The sequence below is a fragment of the Hoplias malabaricus genome, chromosome X2 (assembly GCF_029633855.1).
Source record: "Hoplias malabaricus isolate fHopMal1 chromosome X2, fHopMal1.hap1, whole genome shotgun sequence".
Classification (NCBI taxonomy): Eukaryota; Metazoa; Chordata; class Actinopteri; order Characiformes; family Erythrinidae; genus Hoplias; species Hoplias malabaricus.
The window spans coordinates 48,202,698-48,230,622 of record NC_089819.1 but is presented as its reverse complement, the minus strand read 5'-3'; the positions used below and the strand labels follow the sequence as shown (position 1 = coordinate 48,230,622).

Below are 27,925 nucleotides of genomic sequence, written 5' to 3'. Positions count from 1 at the left end.
GTTTTATCTCTTTCTTTATGTGCTTTGTGTTTTTGCTCCTTCGTGGAGTGTAGGGAGGGGAGGAGGAGGAGGAGGAGGTGGGGACTCTTACCGCTTCACCTGCTCGGATTTGTCCTCCTGTAAAACCCCCACGTCTGCGTGGATCCGCGCGGACATCATGTATCCACAGGGCCGGCATCCGGTGAGTGAACCCACCCTCAGAATCAACTCGGTGTAAAGTCAGTGTGAAACCCTCGGCTGCGTCCCAAACCGCACGCAACCACACACACTAAGCACAACGGCAAAATAGTGCCCCGGCATTGGCCGCAGTAACGTGCTACGTTGACTTGAGCACATCTCTCTGTCTTGTAAGGTTACATTGTGAGTATAGTATCCTGTACAGTAGGGCTGGGCAATAGGGTGGTGCTCTGTGGCTATCACGATACATTGATGTTTTCTGAGTATAAGCTGACACAACTCTAGTTCCCTAGAAAGCACATTCAAAGTTCAATTTGAATGTACAGCACAATATATTATAGTTTTACTGTATTATGGAAAATGTGTTTAAAAGCTATTATTTTGTACATTTCAGAAAATGTGGTGTTGGATTTTGGACACAATCAAATATATATTTTTTTCTTGATTGACAGTTTATCTATACCCACCAACCCCCCAAAGTATGCTTCAGCTCTCATATAATTACCCTGTTGACTTGTAATATTCTACAACACAAAATCTTAACCATCACTACAACTATAACACAGTACAACAACGCAAAGTTAGTCTAAGCAGGTCTCTACTCCTAGTCTCTACTCTGTGTTATTTATTCTATTAACACATGTTTAGCTGATTCAACACAGTTTTGTCTGGGTTAAAAGACAGCTCTGTGAAAGGCATTTTTGGTAACAGACCTGAAACATTAAGGGTATGTTAAAATAAGCAAATTCATAATCATAAAAAGGGCTGTCGTGTCCTGCTGGTGAATGTGGTCTATTGAGAATCTGAGGTAATATGAAGAAAGAGAGAGAAGAGGAGGGTGGGGGGGGGGGGATCAGGTTGCAGCTTTTTTTTTCTCCGAGGCCGTTCAGATGCAATGACCCGTCCACGTCTCGGGGAAGAAGGCTGCTGAGTGATGGCGGCGTGTAAAAGTGAGCTCGAGGGAACGGCACGAGCAGCTCAGGCCGCCAATGAAACACAATTTCCCCGAGAATCAGGGAGCATGAAATGTGTTATTGACACCAGCAGCGGTTATTACCATGAGTCATATTCCTCTCACCATCCATGGCAGCCTAATAGAAAAAGGCAGTGTTATTGTTTTGGTGAGAGTGGTATGCCAGGCCATATGTCTAAAGTTGGTGTACGCCCACCCAGTCTACATTTGTTTGTGTGCAGGGGTTTTAAATGAGAATTATATTTAAAACAAAAGTTCTTGTAAAATCAATAAACCCTTCTGTCAGCACTAGCTGCACCTAAAAGTAGTGTAAATCGCTAATTATAACGAATATAATAAACATGGCCACCCCCTCGCATGTAACATTTGTAATAGGTTCATGTGAAATGTTATTTGTGTATTACAGGCACCACACCAGCCTGGTCAGCCCGGCTTCAAATTCACAGTAGCAGAATCCTGTGACCGGATCAAAGACGAGTTTCAGTTCCTGCAAGCTCAGTATCACAGGTAAACACCGCTGACCCCTGTGCGCTGAATGGTTTAAATGAGTGCATATTAATGGCTAGATTCCCAGATCCAGACTGAGCCAAAGCCTGGTCTAGTGGTGAAACACTGTTGGCAGTGCAAGACCATTTCTGAGGAACAGTAATGAAACCACCTGTTAATGTTTGAATATTAAGGTTGCATTTATGAGACAGTAGTTTTTTGTTCTTGTGTAATTTCTCGTGAATGTCCCTGTTGTAAAAAAAAAAGGCTTTCTTTGAATTGAGGTGTATGTATCTCTGGGGCGATAGACTTGCTAAAGATGTTCCTAAACGTTCTCTATTTTTCATTTGTTTCAGTCTTAAGGTGGAGTATGACAAACTGGCCAATGAGAAGACAGAGATGCAGCGTCACTATGTCATGGTAAGGGCCGGATGTGTTGTGTCCCTATCAGTGTGCTGCTATCTACACCAGGTCCTCATAAACATCAGAGCGTCCAACCAGACATGCAGGCTAATGTTCACTGTTTACTGCCACTGTTTATCACCCTGATGGTGTTTGCCCTAATAGCTCACTAAAAACGTTTGATTAGAGGAGAGTGTGTATTGTGAAATGGCAGCAGGTTTAGATGTCCAGTGCACAGGGAAGTGCGTCAAAATGCTCAGGTTGTTCCAAACTACATTCTGACCTGTTGGCTGTCTGTGTTTAATCCTCTTTATACGTATGGTCATGTGTGCTGCCTGGCAAACTTTCAGGTTCTTCTGTAGCCTACAATAGATTACAGTGAAATGTTTATGTAGGTAGGGCTTAATGTTATTGGGAGCTCAGCTCTTTGGCACACATTCTTTCACAATTAGTTTTAAAATGAAGTGTTCAAGATGGGGAAATATGAAGATAAGTTATTGTCACAATGTGACATACAGACAACACAAATACACCTTTTAAAACAATGCATATTTCATTCTTTACTTGGTTTAGTGGTGTGTAGTATTTGATAAAACCTATAGTTGTTGATAATATTTTACTAATTGGACCATGAAACACTTATCTGTCGTATGTGTTTTGCATTTCAAATAAAATCCCTAGAAGTGTGGTGATATTTTTGCCATATAACCCACCCCCAGCTTTGTGTTTACATGGCTAGAAAGTAAAGATAAAAGAGCATGTGTGATGACCCACACAAAAAACATGCTGCCGTGCAATACAAATGCTCGAATGTAAACAAACCTACTTGCCCCCTGCACTGCTTTTTAATCCTTAATCGATTCCTTAATTGGTCACCGCCCCCTTGTGTGGGTATTTGCTTTCTGGAAACTCCTGAAGCAACATGTGAGTGTAGCACGAAAGGAAAGGCAGTTCTTACAGGCTGTGATGTAAGAGGAGGAACCATGTTAACCAGCCTCTCTTATCTTATTTGGACATACTGGGATTGACTTGACATTCCGGTACTTTTGTTAAATATTATTTTTTCGTAGTAAGGAGGGTCAGAGAGATAAAGGGCAGTGCTAGATAAACAGAGCCGATCATAAGGGCCTGGACTGAAGGGGGGGGGTTATAGTTAGGAGAATCAGCTGATGTTAGTGGTTATGGGTAACGGTCATTCCACTCTAATACAGATCAGACATGGCCAACTCTGGTATAGAGCAGCAGCTGTAATACTGCAGTTTATTTAGAAATGTGTTGCGATGTGAGTGATAAAAGGGAAAGGAAGAACGGTAGATTGCAGAAAGTGTCTGATATGAAAGCTAGTCATAGTCTAACATATTCTCTTGAGTAGTTCGTCACACGGGAGATAAGACCCTGCTAATCAGTGTTGCAGTGTTCAGACTCTCATTTTTTATTACAGTTTTGCCTGAGACAGTTTAGAGCATGTGGTGTTTTATGAGAGAAGTAGTCAATATATTCTATAGATGTTTGTTCATCTTGCATTAATTGGTACATTCTGTTAGCTTAGGATAATCAGGTATGATTGGTTGGTTGGAATTACCGTAAGTGTGTGAGATAAAATCATGTAAGTTTGGGCTGAGGATTTTGGACACGTCAGCGGTGTCAGGTGAAACAAGATCAGATTTCACTGTGGTCTCTTTACAAGATGTGGACAACGTATGACACACCGATTAACCAACAGCTTTTGTTTTTGTAAGTACTGTGATTCAAACCGAAAATGACATGGCTTAAACACACCACTTGCATTGATGGTGAAAGACAACGACTGGGGTGTTGTGTACAGTATCAGAATGATCAAGAATTGCATAATGGGACCTGTGTGTGTGTACAAACTAACCATGATTTGGTACATACAGCAAAAACAGAAAGGTTCCTTTGCCCGTCTGATTTTAGGCGGTCTGTACACTAGCACAGAATTGCAGTGACTTTAAGTGATTGTGCTACACCGCACTAAAGTGCTTCAGTGTATGTTTTCTTTGTGTTTCACATGCTCTTTTAGTTACTGTTTCAGTTAGAGGGGGTGAGATTATCATGGGGGAATGCTGTGTTGTTAACTTCTGCTTGCTGAGTCATGTTTCTTCTCTTGCAGTATTATGAAATGTCCTATGGGCTCAACATTGAAATGCACAAACAGGTATGTGACACTTTCATGACACATTCTTGTTTTTCTTTGTTTTCATAACTGAAGGACAGTAAATTGTAAGCTTGTCAGGTGCTGTGTGCAAGCTTTAATATCATGCCTGATATCTGCTGTTAAAGCTCATATTAATATAAGCTATATAATGTAGTAATTGTAGAATGCATAAATGAGCTCAGTGAAAACAGTTAGCAGGTAGTGTTTATTCATAGTAGCAGGTAGGAATGTGTAATTATGGGCAAATCCTGCAGCCTGTGGTTAGAAGTGAAATACAGTTTATAAAAGACACCTGAGATCAACACATTTTGGCTTCTGTTTCAATATATTTATTATTATAAAAGGAAAGGAATGGCATTCAAAATAAGTCAACTTGCACACCTACCAACAAGAGTAGCATCCCTCTGTTGGTATGTACTGAAAACCTCCACACAGAAGGAAGTGGAGGCAGCCTGGCAGGCTGACAGTCTAACACATATTGTGCGTTCGTTGTGTTGGGCCTGAATAGGATCTGACTAACATGCAGTGCTCTGGCACAGTGACAGCGCTGCATAAACAAGAGAAAGATCTCAAGAAAAAGAAGAGCAGACATACCGGATAAATCAGAGAACATCTACAGCGTTGAGTAGGATGCACAGCCCTGGAACATGCAAATATTGCATATCAAGGCTTTGCCAGTGACTAATTTCTTAAAGTAAAAGTCACATGTATATGTTTTTAATCGTATGTCCATTTTCTCTCTCTCTGGTGGATAATGAGCCCCATTTTTGGTCGATTCCCTTTGAGACTTAACAAAGCTAATGTTATTAGCAAAACAACAGTCATTCTGGAACCCTCTGTATTGCCCATCAGTCACATTGTATGCAATTGGACATTCCTTGTGTTAGTTAATGTCCTGAAAGGTTCTGTCCCTTGCTGAGGGGGCTGGAAGTAAACAGGTTAATTGACTGGCCTGCTTCTGAGCTCCCATTTTGTTTATCAATAACGCTCTGACTGAGTGGTCTCGAGCACATCCATTATTCATACGGGAGTAGCCTCGCTGCCCTTCACCTCATGCTACTGTTGACATCATTCTAATCATAAATCTCAAGTACAAATCTGCTGTGTGATCAGGTTTGCAGATAGTTAGTTTTTAGTTCGTCCTGGTTCAAAATTAAGTCAACAAAGCTAAAACATCAGTGTTCGAAACTTTGTGTACATATCTCTCAATAATACTACCAATATATACATGTTCATAAAATGCCAAAACTGGAACCAAATATACCAAAGTAAACATGACATACAAGTGTTAAAATTATTTGTGGAAGGTGACAAACATACTTTTATCTAGAAAACGGATTGTTGTAAATATAATATAAATGGTAAATATAATAGAAGCAAATATGTTCGAGATTGCACTTCTAGGCTCAGTGTGATGGAAAATGTAATGATATAGCAAGAAGATTGCACAGTGTTAACTGGTGAGGTATATGTTTCCATTATGTGTTACCCATGCACTGTAGTTCTAGGGTAAAGCCAAAGAGGAAAAATCAGGCACAAAGCACATCTCTGCTGATTGAATTCTTTTCAGCTAAAGGAAAAAAAAAATCAGTGAAATTTAGATTTTTCACTTTCCTATTCATTTAAATGGAAGCAAAAAAAGAACTCAGCCAGGATAAAGAGCAGTTGAAATAGCTGCAGTCGTGCTTGAACCTACTCTACAAGGGCACTGCATTTGAAGGAAGGAAATCGCAGGTAGTAAAATAAGTGGTATTTCTGTTCTGTGTGTGTGTGTGTGTGTGTGTCTGCGCGCTCATTCCAGTCTGGTCCAGTTGTCCGTTAGAGCCTGAGGCCGGTTAGGATGGCCAGGCGAGTAGCGGGGCGTCATTAGGGAGGGAGCAGACGGTCGTTAAGGAGGAGGGCAGTGGGGCGAGTGTCAGTATGGGACTTTAATTATCGTGCCTCATTAGGCTGCCCTGCGACGGCGGCTCCCTGCTGGTCCAAAGCACAGAAAACTGTCTTTCTCTCTTTCTCCCCTTTTCTCCTCCTATTTCTAATTTTCTCTCTGTCTCTAGTTATGCTTGGGTGGATGTGTGTGTGTTTGTTTCTAGTTTTTTTCAGTACCTTCTGCTGGTCAGTACAGCGCTCACCCATAGCCTGCCTCATTAAATAAGGGAATCTTTTTCTGTGTCCTGAGAGGTTGAAGATGAGAGGAGCGTGGGTTCAGATAGAGGAAAGAGAGCGAGGGTGTGAAAGCTTGTTCAGATGAATAATTTATTCAGGATTCCAGGAATTGTTTGCCAAGGTGATGGTCAACTTGTCCATGAGCCAAAATAAACTGACTCAGAACGTGGCAGTCGTCCTTGGTTTTTGAGTGTGTGTGTGTGTGTAGACTGGCTGCAGCAATACACACACGGTCTGTAAATTGTTGTTAGAATTCAAGCAGACATTTCTCAGGCTGTTGACCCACTGACTGGGGGCAGTTATTGGCGCCACTGAGTGTTTCTGCGTCGGTGGAAAAGTGAGAGACGCTCCTAAGCGACAAGGAGACTGCAGTCATTCTCTTAGTTACCTAATTGAAAGCTCACTAAATCGCTAGAGCGATTGTAAAATCGTGTGGCAATGTTCTTTCACGTCGATGGCGTAACTGTGACCTTGCGACGTGTTTCATTGTGTCAGTACTGTTTCCAAACAACACCTTTAACGAATCTCAAAGGACGACCTCAGCATGTCAAAGGATAGCCTACTTATTTTGCATTTGTAATGATACTTGTTGTAGAGCCTCATTATCTGTTATGAAATACCTGAGTTTAGGCCTTGATGTCAAATAATTAGTGGCTTGTGTCAGCAACGTGTAAAAGCTCCATTAGACGCGCTGCTGCATTATTAGAGACTTGACATTTTCAGGGAACCATTTATTTCCCCGGTATTCATTAAGTTTCCTGGTTTCATTATGAGGACATAGCTCTTGTATAGAAAAACTAGTGTATGTTGCTATGTGGCTGTCAGATTTAATATAAATATCATGTGATATGTTAACACTGTCAACATAAATTCTAATATTTTCACAAACAATATTTTCAGTTAAAAATTTTAAAAAGTTTCTATGTAATGTTTTTTCAATGTAATAATTGTAGCCCATTTCTATTACAATCATTTTTTTAATGAAGAGCTGAGGCCATTTTATACTCTGTAGATCAGCAAAAACAAGACAAGGCAAGCCTAATTTTGCAAGACTACAATTAGCTGCAAAGCATTTGTTACACAAGTATAACCGAATCTTCAATAATGGAGAGTCAGTCCAAAACACAGTTGGTCCAAAAGACACATCATTCTTCTTAGACGTCCTAAAGTGTAATTTAGACTTGTGGGTAATGTTCTGTGTTTTGCAAATGGCATAAAATATGACATCTGTTATGTTTCATGTAACATGTCATGTGACCTTGCCTAATAGAGTAGACAAAGCTTTTCCTCTCAGCCTGAAAATTTACATCATAGCTTTGAAATCACAGGTTGAAAATGTATAATTTGAACAAGTAATTCACAGTTTAACATCATGATATGAAACACAACACATTATAAAACACTGTCTTACATGCTTTGTTAGAATTAGAATAGACTGCAACAGAAAATGTTCATTCTGCTGAGTTTTAAAGTCGATCGACTCAGAGTTAATTTCTTCAAACGTATAATTTGTTCATGAATCAAAACGTTAGTGCTGATGTTTCTGAACCCCAGCATCCTAAAGCTATTTCCTGACATACAAGTATAAACACGATTAAAATCAATGTTAATGAGTGCTTCACAATGATAATACTCTTTTAAAAATAAATTAACACAATCATTACTGTGAATTAGATGGCAAACAAAAATGCCTTGTAAAGTGAGAGTAGCGTGGAGACTGCAGGAAGGCTGTTAGTCACTTAACAGTTAATGTAGTTTGATTATTAACTCTGCATGAAACGTTGCAGTTTATAATGTTAGTCCAATGTTTACTGTTCAGTAGGTTTGAAAATGTGATGTTAAAATACAATACACGACTCTTTCCCGCCTCAGTTGAATAAGTGCTCACCCACACACTGGCACTACTTTTACAGATATGACATTTAAACATAGCATAGGTGGTCTGTGAGCTACCCCACTTGCTCTGGCCGCTCCATGAGCTACTCTGGTATGATTTTAAAAGTGGCTACGACCTGCTTGTTCACCCTTCCTCCAAGCTGGATTCCCTCCTCACCCTCACACATTCACATTTCAACAAGCTAGGTCAGTCAGTCAGGCTCAGATAGCAAAAGCCTCTCCTAAGCCAACCCGCTACATGTCCCAGCAAAAAATAGAAGCACTTGTTTTTATAACAGAAAGTGTTTTGGGTTTAAAAGCAGGGGTGTGTGTCTGTGCGTGCGTGCGTGTGCGTGTGTGTGTGTGTGTGTGTGTGTGTAAGTAAAAGGTTTCAGAAGCATCTGGTCCAGCTCTCTGCTACCTGACCCAGGTCTCTGGGGCCGTGGCCCTTGGCCCTGCTCCCAGGAGATCAGTGCTCGGGGAAACACAGACATCAATAAACAGTTAGAGCAGGATTTGCTGCACTTTAACAATGGCCAAGGGAGAGCAGCCATCTTCCCCCACTCACACCCAGCATCATCACTCAATACATCCTTTTTGCCTCCGGCCAGAGGGGATTAGCCTTGGTAGTGTGGGTGGGTTTGTGTGTTTGCGCGCGCATATTTTTTATTTTTTTTTGTGCATGTGACAAGAGTAGTACAGTTTAATAGGAATTGCAAAGAAAAGTGTGTGCTTTTTTTTAAAAGAAATGTCATCTGGTTTGAAGTGCTTTTACATATGTACTTAATGTAACATATGTGGAACGAAACAGCACAAATGTGCACTTATGTGGAAATTGCAGTTGTACTGAATTATTACAGCTTTTGGGGAGTTAGGAAAGGAACTATTGAAGCTTAAGTCTTTCGCTTGATGCCCTTTGAAATGGGTCATTTTGTCTGACATGACTGAATACAGAGAGAGAGAGAGAGAGAGGCAGTGATTCCTTGGTCACTGAGGCTGTTACAGTGGTAACTTACAGGTTTAGTTGTAACAAATACTGTATGTACACTTGTCATAATTTGGCTGTTTCCTCTCAACTTTCTTACTGTGTGTGTGTGTGTGTGTGTGTGTGTGTGTGTGTGTGATGAACATTCATTGACTTGTCACAGTCTTGCACTGTTTCAGTCCCTTGTTGTTTTGCCCCATATTTAATCCTCATCAGTGTCTCCCTGCACTCAGCTAATGCCAGTAGCAACAGGCAAATGGCTCCCTGTGTTCCACTGACAGGTGTGTGTGTGTGTGTGTGTGTGTGTGTGTGTGTGTGTGTGTGTGTGTGTGTGTGTGTGTGTGTGTGTGTGTGTGTGTGTGTGTGTGTGTGTGTGTGTGTGTGTGTGTGTGTGTGTGTGTGTGAGTGCTCTTCACGGGGTGCTAGACAGCTCTGAGCACCTGGAATTGTGAAGCTGAGCAAAAAGCCTCCTCAGTGCTCAAGGGCTCTGTTTTCACAGCCTTAACGTGACGGCGCCCTATTTTTATCACTCCGCGTGACAGAGCAGCACTAAAAGCTTTCAACACGCTTCGGTAGAAACGGGCGCTACTCACCAGACCCCATCCTCCCTTGCCCTACACCCTGTCCACATAGCTGAGGGCAGAAAAACCCAGCGCTTGGGGAGTGACAGACTGAAGTCATTGCAGCATTCTCACGATACAGTAGATATCCCCTTTACACCCACTGTATATACTTCTCTAAATGATGGAGGAAACTGACCTGACCGTCCAGATATGAGCTTATCATTGCTGCTCGCTAATGTTCAGTTATGATCACAGACTTCGCCCATCAGTTTACATGATGATTTCACCTTTGGCAAGCATTAAAGAAGGCCAGTATTCATGCAAATATTTTTTGGAACATATTTACATTAAGCATCCTGGTGGAACAGATGACGCTTGTAGAGCGATAGAGCCCCGATCGTAGATGTAGACAGCAGATTTGTGTGTGTGCGCAGTTATGCTATAACTGTTTTTGCATAGCCTCATTTTCCAGTGTAGCTACACAGGAAGTAGGCGGTGTAGCCATGCGTTACTTAACATTCAGTATATGGACTGAAAGTATGATTGTTAATTTTAAGAGCAAAACTTCTTTTTGTGCTCCACATCCAATAATTTGCCAAAAGAATGGTGAAGAAACAACTCTTCAGTTGCTGAGGTGCTTTTGGCTCAGCCATTGGGCTCTGTTGGTCTATGCACCTCCCTGCATTTGACAGGAATATGGACATGGACACACACACACACACACACACACTTAACCCCCCTTTAAGAGGAGCCGTTGGTCCCCCTTCCCCCCACTGACCCGTTTATCCACATTAATTGGCTGAGTTGATCTGACGGACAGGCTGAAAATCTGGTTTAATGACCCGCCCCTGTGCGCATAATATGATTTTGCTGCCTGCTCTGGTCAAACAGAGCTCCAATTTCCATAATGATCTGAGAGAGAGATAGGGCCAGCTTGGTTGCTGGGGCAACATGGGAGAGTGGCTCAGGAATGGAGGCACTGAAGCTCAAGGGGGTGTAGAGGGAGGGGTGTGTGTGTGAGAGGGAGGGAGAGAAGGGCAGTGCATGTGTCTGAGAGTAAATGGGGTATTGTATGCGTGTTAGATCATTTTGTTTTGTATAGGGAAACAAAAGTACAATGCATCAAAGTGTATCACCATCTTGTATCATGACTAGCATGTGTTATAGCTTGAGGCTAGGGTATTAGAAAGGGACTCTAGAAAGCACAGTTTGTTTTTTTTCTCAAATATAGTATGTCGAATGCAACAGTAAATCAAAAAAGTTAATTTTAAGCCATATTTCCTCATATTAATTTGAGATTTGTTTAAAACTCCAGTTACATCTCTGTGTAGGTAGATTTTTTTTTTCCAGGCCTGTATATGCCAGCTTTATGGAGATTTTTTTCCCAGTTTGTTTATGATTGAGTGGGCAAATCTCAGGCCGACATACACACCCTCCTCCGGCAGTAGGAGCTCCGACTTAACACCACAGGACTAAGCAGCCAGAAATGAACGGAATGTGTCAGAGAAAGAGAGGGACTTCTCCCTCACCTGCTGGGCCATCTGCTCTGTTCTATAATCAATTTGTTCACCACTTCAGTTTTCGTCCGCCCTCTGACACACTCATCTCTCTTTTGCTCTTTTGCCCCTTTCCCAAAGCTCCCCTCTCTAACCCCACTCCTTTTCTTTCTTCCTCAAACCCTCCCACCATCCATCTCTTCCACCTTCCCATTTTATTCCCTGTCCTTGTGTCCATGGTGGCCAGTCTTGGCTCGCTCTCCTGCATGTGGAATATGGGGGGAATTGGAAAATGGTAATTGTTCTGCATTGCCATCATTTATCTCGCAGCCCCAAATCAGCATTAGCATATTTCAGCATCTTAATGAAATAATCTGTCTAGGTAATGAGGGAGAGCTGCAGAGCTGAAACCCAGATGCTTGCTCTCTCTCTCTCTCTCTCTCTCTCTCTCTCGCTCTCGCTCTCTGCCTCTCTCTCTCTCTCTCTGCCTCTCTCTCATTGATTCTCCTTCTTCCTCAGGCCAGATGGGCAGCAGGACCCTAGGCCCAGCCAGACATGTTTGGCTTCTTTTCCACTGTTGCCTTTTGGACAGCCACATTAGCCCCAGTGCAGCTTTGGAATGACTCAGTGCAATATTGCAGTACTAGCTTTCATCACATCTAATGATGCAGTGTGGACTTATCATTATATTGTATTAACTCTACTTGTCAGTCCAAAGGTTTTAACTTAGTCATTAGCAGTTTGAGGCTGATTAGAAGAATTCAGCAGAATTAGGGTGTTGCAGAGGAACTATGTGTAAATGGCAAAAATATGTCAGTGAGATTCTTCAAGACATTTTCTCATGGATTATATGTAACACAAGTTTTCTGAGTATTATTTATAACAATAACAATATATTCATAATGCCATGTGCAATTTTTGTGGAAAATGTGTTTGTGATTTGATCTTCAGTAATATATTTGTTTTCTCATCCCTTCTAGACCGAGATTGCAAAGCGTCTCAACGCAATTCTAGCTCAAATCATGCCTTTTTTGTCACAAGAGGTAAATACACATCATTTTTTTATATGCATCCTCCTGCCCTGACTAAACACTAACTGTAGCTATATGCAGAGGTTCTAAATCTAGTATGTGTAGCACAGTTACTTCCGTTAGTAATTACAGCTCTATATTTGTCATTGCCCCAGGCTGTATGAGAAATAGTACTGGTCAGCTTACTCTCCATAAGGTAGCATGTGTTAACAGAATTTTCTTTGTCTGTCTCTCCTGCAGCACCAACAGCAGGTAGCCCAGGCTGTTGAGCGTGCTAAACAAGTGACAATGACTGAGCTGAATGCCATCATCGGGGTACGTGGACTTCCCAATCTGCCTCTCACCGTGTGTATACCCCTCTTACTCCTTCATTTGACCAAGGCTGGGGCAAATCTGTACACTGACCTCATGGATCAACCAAAAAAGCAGTTTGTAAAGACGGCCTTGTTGGTTGAATCCATAACAGATTGAATTAGCATTTTTTCTGTTCTATTGCTAAATCTGTATTTGTGCTTGTGACATAAATCTGATCAAATTCAGTTCGGTAAGTTAAATGACATCGTAAGACCTTTTGGAGCCTGTGCTAGTGCAAAAGAGTAAAGGTCATAGCTTATGTTCAGCTCTTTCAGCATGTGCAGATTTGCCTTTGCTATTTATGGTCTATTTTTTTATTTATGATGTAATGTATTTGACACCATTGTTTTATTTATGTGCCCTCACCAACCTCCTCAGAATTGGTTAACTAGCATCATCTTACGTTTGGTTTAATTTGAAGCCATTGTGTGTGTCTTTTCTGTATTTAGGGTATGTACTTGGTGTAACACTTGAGAACATGCAGGTTTTTAGTATGGATTTATTTTGCACCGTGCAATCACTGCAGCTAATAATGGCTCTTAGCTAAAATGATCTACTGAAGACTCCTGAACACGACTCATGTCTCAGCAATCCAAACTCTCACGATGTGATTTGTGAACATCTGGCTTTTTCTCCATTTGTTTTGTTTCCATCATCACTTTACCCCTAGGATGACTAGGTCAAAACAACAGTGGGTTCATGGTTACAATTTTGGGCCTCTGTGTGACTTTTGTTTGTTTGACCCTTTGACTATTTTAGGGTTAAGATGATGATCATGGCTCTCCATAGTTTAGACCAGTGGCTAGAGGAGATGACCATACTGTGATCAGCCTGCTTGGGGCTTGGCTGGCTGCTCGGACTCCCTGAGCAGGGTCAGGGCAGCTGGAGCCAGATATTGGAATTCAATTAAAGCAAATGAGCCAAGACTCTGACCCCCATTTTCAAGGTAATTGCTTCCTCCAATCCAGCTGAATGCAACTGTCCACAGGACTCCGCCATTTAGCAGACGACCATTCAGCAGAGCAGCTTTGCTTGGGAAGGGGTAGGGCAGGGGGGCTGTAGGAGGGTGGGGAGATTGAGGAGGCGAGGGTGGGGAGATTGAGGAGGCGAGGGTGGGTTGGTGGTTGACTTCCGATGGTAGAGCACACACACACCCGCACACTCGCCCTCTGTGTCTCCTTGTTATCATGATGGCTGGAAAATGGGGGGAGTCAGTCAAGCAGACACACGCTGCACTGTTGCAGACACACACACACACACACAGACACACACACACCTGCTGGAAAAACAAGCTTTTATTTGTTTGATAAAAAGATGGCAAAAGATCAATCTATGTGCCTTGAAAGCGGAAAGGGAGGGGTGAAGGGGTCATTAAAGATTCACTGTTAATCGGGAGCCAGCAGTGTTTGGCGCACACACACACACACACACACACACACACACACACAGAGAGTGAGTGAAGGAAAAAGTGAGGGGGTGAAAAGAAATAGTAAAATTGAGAGGGGAGTGGACAGGAAAGTGGAAGGGCAAAGTAATTGGGGGTGAAAGAGGGAATAAGAGAGAGAATATCAGCGGGGACAGATATAGAGAAAACACAAGATAGCAATAAACAAGCCTCCTTTTTCTTCATAACATCTGTTACTCTAGCAGTGGGGATGAATAATTGGTTTATATTGAAAATACAATTTCGTAGGCTGCATTCTCACATTTATTTTTAATTTTTATTATAGTCCAACTTTTAAGCAAAAATTTAAGACTAGGCTTCTTGGCCAAACAAGTATTATTGATATATAGAACATAATCAAATTCACAGTCTCAATGTTCATCAGAACAATTGCAAATAGATATTCCCCCCCAAATTATTCAGCCCTATCTAGCAGGTCCACTCTGAGAGCTCTGATGGTAAAGGATGTAAATGGTGAAGAACTGTCTATCCGTTAATGGTTTTCATTATCCAAATAGTGCCTAGGCACTTATTTTGATGGCTTTTGCAATTTAAACGCTGTAAATGTTGACCTTTTTTTCCTTTCAAAAAGGACCAGGTTTGTGACAAATTCATCCTTTGTGTAGGGTTTGGAATTGTCAGCAGTGGATGGATTATGAGATGAAATTGAAGCACAGAGAAGTAGTGATAGGACATAGAAATTTGAGCACTTGGGAATAGCCTCCTGCTGAGAGTAGTCTTAGATCACATGGAGGAATATGACTAAGCAGCAGGTAAATTCACAGAAAGAACTGAAGTAACATGGTTCACTTGGCAGTGTGTGTGTTTTGCTGTTCTCTTTTTGAGAATTTCCAAAAAGTCTACATGTGACAAGGAATGAGTTGTTGTAACCAGCTTTTGGTTCGATAAAACAGATTACTAGAAAGCTCATTGTGATGTTACTCTAGCTGTTATAACCACACAGCAACTAACAGAAAAGCACATTAGACAGATTAGCTCACTTTTAGCATTGGACACTGATTCTTGTAAAGTTAGCAGGTGCTAGCACTGGCCCTCGTTCATCAGTAACTCTCAAAAACCCGATTCTAACACTTTGTCATCAACAAAGCTTGTGTTCCACTTACAGAAGGTGTGACTCTGGCTATTATAACCATAGCTGTTTAATGCTAAAAATAAACCAATCCAGCCTAACTTAGGAGGTTCTTAGTGTACTTTCAAAAACCTGGTTAGAATACTTTTTCAGACTGCATACACTTGGTACGTTGACAGTAGATGGCCTGAAAAACATGTTCTCTTAGAGGTTATGCATTGTAGCCCATGTAAATTGTAAATCCCATACTTATCAGCTGCTCCTCCAAATCCAGGAGGTTAAACCGCCCTGGTTTTGTTATTGCTGTAGACTTTGTTATAATGAGGAACCCCATGCTTACTTTGCATGCTGTTGCTACACATTTGGGTTTCAAATTTAGTTTTCCATGGAAGTCTATGAGCAGAATTGGCCTTGCTCTGATAATACAGGCCTGTTTTACATTTGGTGGTCAATAGGGTGAAAGCTTTATCTTCTGATCTGCTTTCTGGTTCAATCAGCCCACCAAGCGAACGCACCAAAAAAGCTACACTGAAATGTTTCCGCATGCTGTAGTAATAGAGAATTGAACTGTTATTTTAGCTGACTGTTAGAGTGCCTTTCTTCATCTCTCACCTCCATTTGTCCCCCACTTCCACAGCAACAGGCCCATACTCTGTACCCAGCACTGATGGTCAGTGTTAAAAGCACTTGGTCAGTGTGTTCTTATGTGTGGGAAGTGTTGTTTATTTTTTAAATAAATGCTCAGCCGCTAACAAGTGTGTGTGTTGGTGGAATGTTTGTGCGAATGTTTTTGAGCAGTAATTTCAGCTTAACACTTTGAACTAATATAGCTCTATTATGTATAATGTAGTTAATTTATTTGTATTGTTATGAAACAGCTTTAATTTTAAAACGCTCAATTTTAGATTTATTTTATTTATTTTTTATTTATTATTATTTTTTAATCTCAAAAAGGGATCTTTAACGGCTTAACGAAGATAATTTCTTTAATTTTGCATGTGTCTCTCCTGAGCTGATGCTTTGCTGATAAGAAAGCTTTATGATTCTTATGGTGCAGTACTTTCATTAACCACACACAGCACACATTGTCTCTCTCTCTATCTCTCTCTCTCTCTTGCTCTCTCTCTCCCCCCCATCATTACTTTTTCTTCCTCTTCTTCCTGCTCGTAAACAGAGATTTTGCCCTGGCCACATTATTGATGTCTGAATTAATGAGAGCTCAGTGTAGCAGTTAATTACACGTTGTTAAAGGAGGCATGGGCTTTACTTCAACACAGCACAGTAGCTGTAGGTTTTGGACATCCACTAATGTGCCTGTGAGCTGGAAAGCAACTCTTTAAGGGTTGTGGTCACTTTATACCATTTTTATGGAGAGACATTCATGCTCAGATTTAGTTATGAATAACCATGTGTGTGGGTTTTCTAAATTACAATAAATGTTTATGGTAGGATCATTTTAAAGCTGCTTACATCAACTTTTATTGTGTTCATTTTAATTTGTTTGTTTTTAATGCACTGAGAGGCCACTGCTACTAACTATCACTAACACGATAAACAAAACCTACGATTGTGGGTTCCGGATTGAGGGAGGCCTACAAGTAGAAGGAATGTAGCATTTCCGCAGGTGTGTGTCACAACTTGCAAAGACACCGGAACACACAAATCCAGGCTCAGATGTTAAATGATCTGAGAACGAGTGGCCCGTGTGTTTGTGTAGACATGCACTTGTGTCAGGACTGTCCTGCTTTGATCCAGACACTAATAGAAGTGTGAGGGTGCTAATATCCCAGTGCGTGTTTGTGTGCACATATGCTTGCGTGTATGATAATCCCTATTCCATCACCAGCATTTGGTGTCTCTGTGTCTTTTCCTGCCGACCCACTTGGGGTTCTGTCTGTTTTGTGTATTTTCACAGCAGCAGCAGCTCCAGGCTCAGCACCTCTCTCATGCAGCCCACGGACCTCCCGTCCAGCTGCCCCCCCACCCCTCGGGCCTGCAGCCCCCCGGCATCCCTCCGGTCACAGGCTCCAGCTCTGGACTGCTGGCACTAGGAGCTCTGGGCAGTCAAGCACACCTACCAGTTAAAGATGAGAAGAACCATCATGATCTTGAGCACAGAGGTACACAAGCATGTAGTACACATGTCCATTTTTCTTGGCTGTTTCAATAAAAGGGAATACCACAGATCTTTTGTAGAAGGCTGTAGCTCACATGTAAATGTTATTTGGAGTGTTTCAGTGCACGTTTAAATTGAGAGAAACTTTAGCAGAAATTATTTGAAGCAGTAGCTTCAAAAAGGCTGGAGTTTCATCACTGCTTCCCCCTATTTCTCCAATTTATCTATTTAAAGAAACAAGGTTTTCTTAAGATGATTGGATAATTGAATACACCAAATTCCAGCCTTGTTTTATTCCTATTTAATAGGTCTGTGTGCACTTACATTCAGGTTTCCTAGTCACATAAAGACTGTTCGAATGGAGAAGGACATGTTCTTATGTAGTCTTTTATTTTCTCTCCCTTTTCTTTGCTTTTGATTCCTGCCATCCACTACGGCTGTCGCTGGTGTGAACGCAGACCGGGAGTCGAGCACGGTGAGTGGCAGCGAGGGCGTCTGCTTGACATTGACTTTGAGCCACACTGTTTGCTGATGGGGGCTCTTTGTGCAGCATTAGAGAGCCGAGGCCTGCCGGGAGAGGGCCCGGCTGCATTACTGCACACTAAGCCCTTTTAAATAAAGTAATGAAAGGGAAATGGAGTCTGCAGTTTAATCCCGCTCCGCCTTTAATCCAGGTGAAAAATGAGCGGCGGCACAGGCCAGGGATTAGCAGCTCTATAATTTCATCACAATTAAAAAAGACTTTGACTCTGTGTCTTAAAGGATTTGTCCTCTGCACTAGCCCAATGTATCCCCCATCCACCCCCTTCTCATTCTGGCTCGTCTCCACCCCGCTGTCGCTGTTAGAGACTGGTCTTACCAGTCTCAGCCCTTTCCTCCTTTCATTTGTTCTTTTTTTGTGTTTTGTTCTCTCTCTCTCTCTCTCTCTCTCTCTCTCTCTCTCTCTCTCTCTCTCTCTCTCTCTCTCTCTCTCTCTCACCCCCTTATCATCTGATCCTTCCCTTCTGCCCTTATCTGTTCCATATCCTCCAAATGCCTGTTTGTGTTCTCTTTTTCCAGTAAGCTGGCTACGACTAAAGCCTCTGACTGTGTGTGTTGAATGGGTGCAGTCATGTCTGCAGAAATCAGAGCCTGTTGCTGATTAGCGCTTAGCGCTGTGGCAGCCATTCCGCTCTACGGCTGTCTGGTCTTCCGCTTGTCACGGGTCATCTGATAGGGCAGCTCCAACTTCGCTTATTGAGTGATGTTAAGCCTCCCTTAAAAGGGCAGCCAATTAAACCAACTACGGAGCAGCAATCCCGTACACATACACATAGACACTTCCTTCATCTCGTGCTTTCGATCTGTTTATTACTTGAGGATTAAGATAAGGAAGAAACAGAAGCGGAGATGGACCTGTCTGACAAAGGACACATTGAAGCGAGTGTGTTGGCCGGCGCTGTGGTGCGGTCAAACCGGTCAGTGCTGGACCGCCTTTTGTTTCACCCCCCCCCAAGAGAGCAAAGATTTTTTTTTTTCCTCTCCAGTGCTTGGAGAACACTTCCCCTAGCCCAGCCACATCCTTCTTTTCTTCCTTCTCTCTCTCTCTCTCTCTCTCTCTCTGGATGAATAGGAGGCTGTCAGGCAAAGAGAGCTTGGGCTTGGCACAGTGATTTTGGCCCTGGCATGTGTGCCCTGGCATGGCTTTTCTCTCTGTGTCTCTCTCATTCTGGCTCTAAGAGGATGCTATCCTGCCCAGGCATGCCCACAGAGGCAATGCCACTCAATGCCCAGCCTACATCGCTGCCAATTTCTTTTTTTTTGGGTCCCCATCTCTCCCTGTTCATCTAGTTCTGTCTGATTGCTCACTACTGAGCCACTGTGTTCTCTCATGTGTGTCTCTCTCCAGACAGCCAGCTTCAGTCTAAGTGCCTCATTCACCGCCCACCTCCTAGTTCACTCACTTTGTCTTCCTCCTCCCCTGCCTTCGTGGCTTTTTTATTTTTTGTGGTGGAAACCCACCAAGAGCAATAAATGGAGTGAGTGGTCTTGGCAGAGGGCCGAGGAGCATGGGCAACAGAGTCTCCCCCTGCTGCCTCCTTGTTCGGCCCTGCTTAGTGTAGAGAAAGGTTAACCGTTGGCTTGTGTTTTTGGTTTTGGGGTGATTTTGAGCAGGGTGCCAGAGGATAGGAAAACAAGCTGTCCTCTGGCTGGTTAACTCTCAGGGAGGGAGGACATTGATTCTGGTCAGCTTGTTTGTGTTTCGCTCCATTTCACCCCTTCTTCCTCCCCTGTTTCCCTCCTCCGTGTCTACTAGAGGTGGGCAATTTGACAGTATTTTACTGTTGTCATGGAAATTTCATAGACTATTGCCCGTACCAAATCATTATTTGGATAATTTTTTTGTACTTAGGGTAGCACCTTAATGTGAAATGTTGAATTACAATCTTTGTTTTGAATAAATATATTTGAGATTTTATGGCAGTTTTCTCAGTGTGACTGTGGAACGTCTACCGCATTTGTCTTTCTTAGCGTATTGTGATACAATACTTATTTCCATGTTGCCCAACCCTACCATCATTCTGCACCTCCGGATAACTTTCCTCCCAAAGCGGCTGTCCAGTTGGCTTGATGTGGTTGGATAAGGCTCCATGCCACTTGCCCAGGACTGTAGGGTTAGGCCAGGCTGTTTGAAGTGCAATGTGGTTGGCCTGGTCTGGGAGCTCCTCTCTTCAGCTCCAGTTTGCTCAGCTGTCCTGTCTGCTTTGCTTCACTGGGCCTGGGTTCTCTAGAACCCCAAACACACACACATAGACACAGAGCTTCTCTCTGGCTGCCAGGCCAGCGCTGATCTAACACGGTGCGGAGCTTAACCCTCTGCTCCAGCCATGTTTACTTTCGACAAGGGCTGGATTTACACACATGCCTTGTTCAAAGTCCCTGGGTGGCCCCAAGTCGCCTCTGATATTTGTGTTAGGGCTATTGAGAGCCCTGTCTGTTCAAGGCTTTACTGGCTCTTTACAACTCCAGACCAGGCTGGTGTGATAAAGAGGTTTCTGCTTCGGTTTATATTAAATGGATCTTCTTTTCTAATCCTTCAGTTTTGGGCTGTGTTATACATTGAATGATTAGGAAACAAAGAATATATGCCACACAATGTCTTGACACATCACTTGTTTATTTCATTCCTGCAGAACAACTCTGTGTCACCATCAGACAGTCTGAGGGCAAGCGAGAAACACAGAGGCTCGTCTGACTATAGTCTGGATCCAAAGAAACGCAAAATGGAAGAGAAGGACAACATGAGCAGATATGTAAGTATGCAATGTCATGCCAAATATTATTAATGTATAAGATTAAATTCTTATTGGAATGTTGGGATTGGAATTAATGAATTAATTATTTTTGTCTCAAAATGATTTCTGTCTTTCATTACAGGACAGCGATGGTGATAAAAGTGATGACCTGGTTGTTGATGTATCAAATGAGGTACCTTTTCATACATGTTTCACATAAACATTGTTTGTGTGTGTATGTTTGCCTATATGTTTTTTTTTTTTTTTTTTTTTTTTTTTTTCTTTTTTCTTCATTCCAGTCCTTCAGTAGTATCCCTTCTGTGACCATAGCTTTATCTGTCCCATGACTGTGGGTATTTGTTCCTTTTCCTGGATCCCACCACCTGGTTTCACTAATGAGCTCTCCCCCTGAACAAGGAAATGAACCTGATTAGTGAAATCAGATGTTTCGGTGCCAGGTTGAAGACTCAAATGCTTCAAAGGCTTGCACGCTTTTCTTTTTGTATTTCTGGTCCAGGGAAAACACATGGCCTTTTAAGATTGTCTACATCTTAACCTTCCTTTCTGCAGGATCCAGCTACTCCACGGGTCAGTCCTGCACACTCTCCTCCAGAAAATGGCCTGGACAAGGCTCGTGCGCTGAAGAAAGATGCCCCTAATAGCCCAGCCTCTGTGGCTTCATCTGGGAGCACCCCATCCTCCAAAGCCAAGGATCACCCACATGTAAGAACTAGGCTGTAATATTGGCAGTACTGTTGGTTTGTAATAACAATTAATTGTGGTATTAATAGACCCCCAACTTGCTGAATAATTCTGATATATTGCACTGGTTTGACAGTCAGTCTGGAAGTACATCAGTTATAGCTTGTGTCTTTGATTTCCGTCCAGTGTTTCATTGCTCTTAAAGTAGTTGTTAGAGACTGAAAGGACTGGAAAGAGTGACATTAAAGAAAATGGCAAAGTTGAATTGGGTTTCTCCTCATTTGATTAGCTGGCAAGTTCTCTCTCACTCTCTCCCTCCCTCAGAATTTCACAGTTTGCATTTTTTTTTAGCTTGACTATTTTCTTATTCTGTTTTCTCATATAGAATGACAAATCCTCAACCCCAGGCTTGAAGTCCAATACACCAACCCCACGTAATGACGCACCTACACCAGGAACCAGCACCACACCTGGTCTCAGGCCCATCCCAGGAAAGCCCCTCGGCATGGAGGCATTGGGTAAGATCATTAGTGCAAAGATATTTGAATTTTTAATATAAAACAAGTTGTGGATACTTTGGTTTTGCTTTGTGTGTGTCTTACCTTGAGGGCTATTTCAGCATTACTTGAATTAAACTATAATAATGTTCATTCTAGCACATATTTTTCTTGCTTCTGTTAACATTAATATGTGTAAAGTAGTGATTTTTATACATAAATATCTGTTTTAATTGGGAGCATCTCTAACTGCTTTAGTTAATTATTTACCTTGTGTCTGTCTCTCTTCTCATCCCAGCAGCTCCTGCCCTAAGGACTCCACTGTCCTATGCAGCTCCATTTGCCATGATGGGTCACCACCCAGAGATGAACGGTTCCTTGACCAGTCCAGGAGTATACGGCCTACACATTTCTCCTCAAATGAGCGCAGCTTATGGCCGATCGCCCATGGTGAGAATAATTTACTGATTTGATATAGCCTTGCAGTTGCTTGTATGTGTGCTGTGTCTGGCAGGATGTGTAGTAGCTCAGCTAATGGTGGCTTGGAAGAGGGTGTGAAAACAGGCTTGAGGCAGAGAAAAGTGATGCCTGCTTGTTTCAACAAGCCTTTCTGTAGTGACAGGAGAGGAGCTGGAGTGGGGATACAAGCTGTGGCCTACTGTTAATGTGTGTGTGTGTGTGTGTGTGTTTTTTATAGCCGGGGTTTGATCCACATCCTCACATGCGGGCTCCTGTTCTCCCAACATCCATCTCTGGAGGAAAACCGTGAGTACTTGGTTTTTAAATGTTGTTAATGTGGGTGTAATCTATTTGTACATAATATGCATATATGTTTTCTCTTGAAGGCCCCCAAATTAGTGGATTACTGCAAAAAGGTGTTATGTTTATTAGCTTATTAAATCATAGTAACAGATGAAGAATAAAAACATGCACCAAACATAGTTTTTCAGATATTTAGTGTAGAAAATAAAAGCTAAAAGCTGTGTTATCTAGTTCAAAGTATAGCCTTTGAAACAGAACCTGTTAAAAACAGACTTTTTTTTCCTCCCTGAGCAGAGCATACTCCTTCCATGTGAGCGCAGACGGCCAGATGCAGCCAGTGCCATTTCCTCCAGACGCACTGATTGGCCCGGGCATTCCTCGCCACGCTCGCCAGATCAACACACTGAGCCACGGAGAGGTGGTCTGCGCCGTGACCATCAGCAACCCCACCCGCCATGTCTACACTGGAGGCAAGGGCTGTGTAAAGATCTGGGACATCAGCCAGCCTGGCAGCAAGAGCCCAGTGTCTCAGCTTGACTGCCTGGTAAAGATCTGAGCTCACTGAACTCTTCAACTTGTACTTAGTATTAAATAGAGACGTAGTATTATCAGGTTTTTGGAACGGTAACAAAGTCAGCACCTTGTTGTGAATAATGTAAATATTTATTTATAAATGTATTTATGTTTAAATAAGTATTACGTAGTTTTGCCCAAACTAACAGTGACCTTCATGCTTGGACATGGAGAATACAACTTGTAATCTTCAGTCCTATCAGTTATTGGAGCTTTAGTTTCTTCTGTCCATCCCTGCTCCTAACCATCTATCAGTCATTTAACTTGCTTATTGATATATTGATGCAAGGGAGAGGGGGTCTTTGAATGAGTAGTAATCTTGATGTTATTCTTGAGTTTAATTGACCATAATTCCTCTATTATCCTCTTTAGAGAGTGGAACTATTTAGAGAATAGTTCTCTTGAGTGTTAAAGACTTCTGTTTCTCCACACCGGAGAGGAAGGGCAGTGTGGATTTGATGAGCTGTTCAGTGGCCATCATAAAGTGATTTAATTTGTCTGAAAGCTCCCAGTTATCGATCTGCCCTGGCGAGAGATCCAACCCTCTGCTGTTAATCTGAAAATGTGCTGCATCCTATCTGGAACTGCAACCAGAAACCTTTTAAAAGCTCCCTTCCACTCCCCCTCCCACACGCACCCCCAGTGTGCACTCTTCTGCAACCTCTTATCAGCCTTTTCTCCTTCTCCATTAACCTTCATAATCACAGCACTGAGAGGGTAGGGTGAGAGAAGAAAGGAGTGGAGGCCGACGGCTCGCTTGAAGCCGCACCATTTTGTTTTTACCTCCTCTGAAGCAGCGATTATTGTGGGGAGTAGAGAAGGAGACGCATTACAAAAGACTGGGAGGGGAAAATTATATTAAATTACAAGCTATTCTCAGAAAATATGGAAAGAAAAATTTCCTCAGGGTACTCGAACAATTCCTCCTTTGCAAAAATAGCTTCTTTTTTTTTTTTTCTTCAATTTCTCTCAACTCGCTCTCCGTCTCTCTCAATCTCGTCTTTAGAACAGGGATAATTACATCCGTTCGTGTAAGCTGCTCCCCGACGGCCGTACTCTGATCGTGGGCGGTGAGGCTAGCACTCTGACGATCTGGGACCTGGCCTCTCAGACGCCACGCATCAAGGCAGAGCTGACCTCCTCTGCCCCTGCTTGCTACGCACTGGCCATCAGCCCGGACGCCAAAGTGTGTTTCTCCTGCTGCAGTGATGGAAACATTGCTGTATGGGACCTCCACAACCAGACCCTTGTCAGGTAGGCAGAGATCAGAGCATCTTATTTTAAAGTAATAGTTTACATCTGTTAATTTAAACATAGCCACTCATTTTCTCCTTTAGTTTCATTGTGCAGAATTCATGCCTCAGCACACAAATGATCAAAATAATATAATTCCCTCAGAGAGCATTGTGTCTTGAATTGTGTATTATTTATGAGATCTTGAAACTGAAAAGAACTTGTGGTCCTGCAGGCAATTCCAGGGGCACACAGATGGAGCGAGCTGTATAGACATCTCTCATGATGGCACAAAGTTGTGGACAGGAGGGCTGGACAACACTGTCCGCTCCTGGGACCTGAGAGAAGGACGACAGCTCCAGCAGCATGATTTCACCTCACAGGTAAGACAAACAGACGCAAGTGGGGCAGAAAAGGGTTAATATTAAATATGTAGTGCTTACATAAATAGTGCTAGGTGAGATGACCCAACTGATTCATAAGACATTAGTATTGTTATATATTCAGACTGAATCTAATACCTTGGGCATTTAATTGGGCTTAAACTTTTCAACCTCTGAGTCCACACTGAATGTAATACCTGACCCTGCTGTGGTATGCTTTGAGAATAACCATTTGTTTTTCATCTCCAGATTTTCTCTCTGGGCTACTGTCCGACAGGCGAGTGGCTGGCTGTGGGGATGGAGAGCAGTAATGTGGAAGTTCTTCACCACACCAAACCAGACAAGTACCAGCTCCACCTGCATGAGAGCTGTGTGCTATCCCTTAAATTTGCCTACTGCGGTAAGACTTCGTATGGGGAAACTGTGATGAATCTCTTTTCCGTGGGGCTTCTGTTTTGCGTTACCACACACTTCACTTCACTTGATTCAACATGAATTTATAGAACGTTTTAGGCCAGAACTTATCCCAGAACTGTCAGTAGTGATGTCTCTGGCATTGGGCAGATTTGTTCATTTGAACGTTTGGTTTTTATCATGACCACTGTGAAAAATTCTGACTCTACGTTCCTTCCAAACAAAACATTTCACATCAAAACACTCAATGTCTTGGGTTGGGGGTTACTGTTCTGTATGGGTTTAGAACGTGGCTCAGCCAGTACAAATCTAGAAATGGAAATGTGTTTTTTTATCAAATATTTTACTTTTAAAAAAACAAATTGGAAGAATTCTCTTAATTTAGCTCGAGTCAACATGAAATCATATGGTTTTTCTTTATCATTGATCTCTGGTGCTACTGATGTAGTCCCATATCAGACAGATGCTGCACTGAATCAAATGCCACCTCACCTTGGCTCTGTCCTTGTCCATTAGAGTGTGTATTTTCCTTCAGAACAGGTGTGTGTATACTTGTGATTTTTTTTTTCCCCTGCACTGAATGTCAATGTATTTCTTTTGCTGTAAAGGTAAATGGTTCGTGAGCACAGGGAAGGACAATCTGCTGAATGCCTGGAGGACTCCCTATGGCGCCAGCATTTTCCAGGTACGTCAGTCAATATCTTGGGTTTCTGCTGTTCTCCCACGCATAGCATTACGTGCTCAGAATGAGCTCCAGTCCAGAAGGGCAAAGTGAAGCCTTTAACAGGAGACTCCCCCTGCATCTCTTCCGCCTTTGAGCTGCAGAGCCAAGCTCTGATGGGGCAGTGATTGATGTGGTCTTTACATGCAGCTGTGCAGTCAGGGATGGTAATTTGAATGCTTTTAACTTGCTGACTGGGAGGAGTACAGATGATGATGATGATGATCTCAGTGACGTGAATGTGAGGTTGAAAGTCTAAGCCATCAGACTGTTTTTCTTTGGCCATACTTAGAAGGTTGGCATTTGCAATGTCTCTCATCTTTCAAAAATAATAATAATAAAGGAAACTTTTGAGTTTTAGAGGAATAGAATAGAGGAATTTCTGGTTTGACTCTGGCAATCTGGGCCAACCTCTGAAGGTCGTGAGGAAGTTGATAATGATCGTTTTTTTCCCTCCGTTTCTCTCCACAGTCAAAGGAGTCCTCGTCAGTCCTGAGCTGTGACATTTCTGCTGATGACAAATACATCGTGACAGGATCCGGTGACAAGAAGGCCACAGTTTATGAAGTAATCTACTAAAGGGAGGAGTAATCCACTAGATCAGACAACTTGTGACTGGAGCCCCTATTTTTTTTTTTTGGCCTTGTTAGGAGTGGAATTGGGTCGAACACAGCCCCTTCCCTTTCCTCCAAAGACCTCCAAACAGGAAACAACAATGGGGTTACATTCGTCAACTCGGAATAAGTAACTGATGTGTTTGATAGATTTTCGTTTGACTGGAGCAGCGCTGTTCCAGGGCCTTTTGGAGAGATGTTCCGGTCGGTGTATCTGAGGATCTCTCTCCTGGACGGCACTAAAGAAGTACATATTTTCTTGCCTTTTACTTTCTGTCTGCTCATGAGATTCGCAGGGTGTGTGCCTACTCTTCCCTTTATTTTGTCCCTTTTTTTTTCCCTTTTCTTTAACAAAAAGCAAATGATCTGTGATGCAACATGAAGCAGTGCTTCATTTTTAGCCTCCTGCTCCCTGGACAACTTGTGAAAAGTGTATATATGGAGTAATAAAACATTTTATAAATATATATGATTATATGTATATATATTTCCTTGTCCTGGTAAACTTGTGATGGGTTTATTTGTCCTCATGTCCTCGATGCTTGATAAATGTAGACTAGGACCTACTTTTTTAAGACAGATTTGTCTTTTTTTTTTTTTTTTTTGATTTTTGTAAGTGCACTCTCTGGGTTGCTAGTTGACTGGGGGTGAGTCCCTCAGGCAGTGTGTAAAGAGGACATTTGAAAACTTGGTCAGAGAGGCCTGGACATTGCTGTTTGGCAACCGTGGATGCAGAACTTTGGGCATTGTGGATAGTTCTATGGACAAATGCCAAATAGTGTTGAACTCTGCCAAGTTCTGGACAGCAACCAGAGAAATGTGGGGAGATGTTTGTAAATTAAAACCAATATTAAACTTTGAGAATTAACTAACTGTACTGGTTGTCTGTGCGCTTTACCCTATGCTGTGACTTGTTGGTGTGGGGAAGGGGAGGGCTAGAAGACTGGGGTCACTGTCAGACTACCAGAATGGATGGATCTCTGACTACCACCGACGAAATGAGTGGATTATAACTCTACGACAAAGAGGATCTGTGGAAAACTGCGGAACCTGGCTCTTGTTTTGTTTTTAAAAGCCGATGGTTGGAATACCAGAAGTGAAAGTAGGATCAGTGAAGAGTGCAGGTTTATTTTGACCTTGCCGTGCCACTTTTTTACATCAAGAGCCTTTTTACAACCTGCTCTTGACTTCGCTGAGGTGGAGGAGCTAAACCATGCGGTTCTGTGTTTGAGTGGGAGAGAGCGACTTTGAAAACTGATCCCGATGTGTAAGTATGGAAAGCGTTTCCACAGTGGGCTCCTGAGCTAAACACCACAAACAAACCTGAATCCTGCTGTCTTTTGCCTGGCACAATCCTTACAACTTCACACCAAAGTATGTTGCAAACTTGTCAGCACTGAATGTGTACAGCTATCAATGA

At 42.4% G+C, this 27,925-nt stretch overlaps 1 protein-coding gene across 3 annotated transcripts; it reads left to right on the top strand.

Annotated features, from left to right (window-relative positions):
- Positions 1-73: 73 nt before the first annotated feature.
- Positions 74-27,925, top strand: LOC136676422 (transducin-like enhancer protein 3-B). 3 transcript variants are annotated; one of them, XM_066653427.1, is made up of 20 exons: positions 74-181; positions 1,557-1,657; positions 1,993-2,056; positions 4,170-4,214; positions 12,277-12,339; positions 12,568-12,672; positions 17,134-17,335; positions 17,790-17,806; positions 20,505-20,624; positions 20,749-20,799; positions 21,177-21,329; positions 21,694-21,826; positions 22,104-22,255; positions 22,503-22,570; positions 22,862-23,111; positions 24,147-24,394; positions 24,609-24,756; positions 25,006-25,156; positions 25,779-25,855; positions 26,363-27,925. In XM_066653427.1, exons 1-20 carry the CDS (start codon positions 158-160, stop codon positions 26,468-26,470), a joined length of 2,280 nt encoding a protein of 759 aa, XP_066509524.1. In that variant the 5' UTR covers positions 74-157; the 3' UTR covers positions 26,471-27,925. The 3 variants fall into 3 exon arrangements, with proteins under 3 accessions (XP_066509524.1, XP_066509523.1, XP_066509522.1); XM_066653426.1 differs by having other exon boundaries at positions 17,131-17,335; positions 22,107-22,255; XM_066653425.1 differs by having other exon boundaries at positions 17,131-17,335.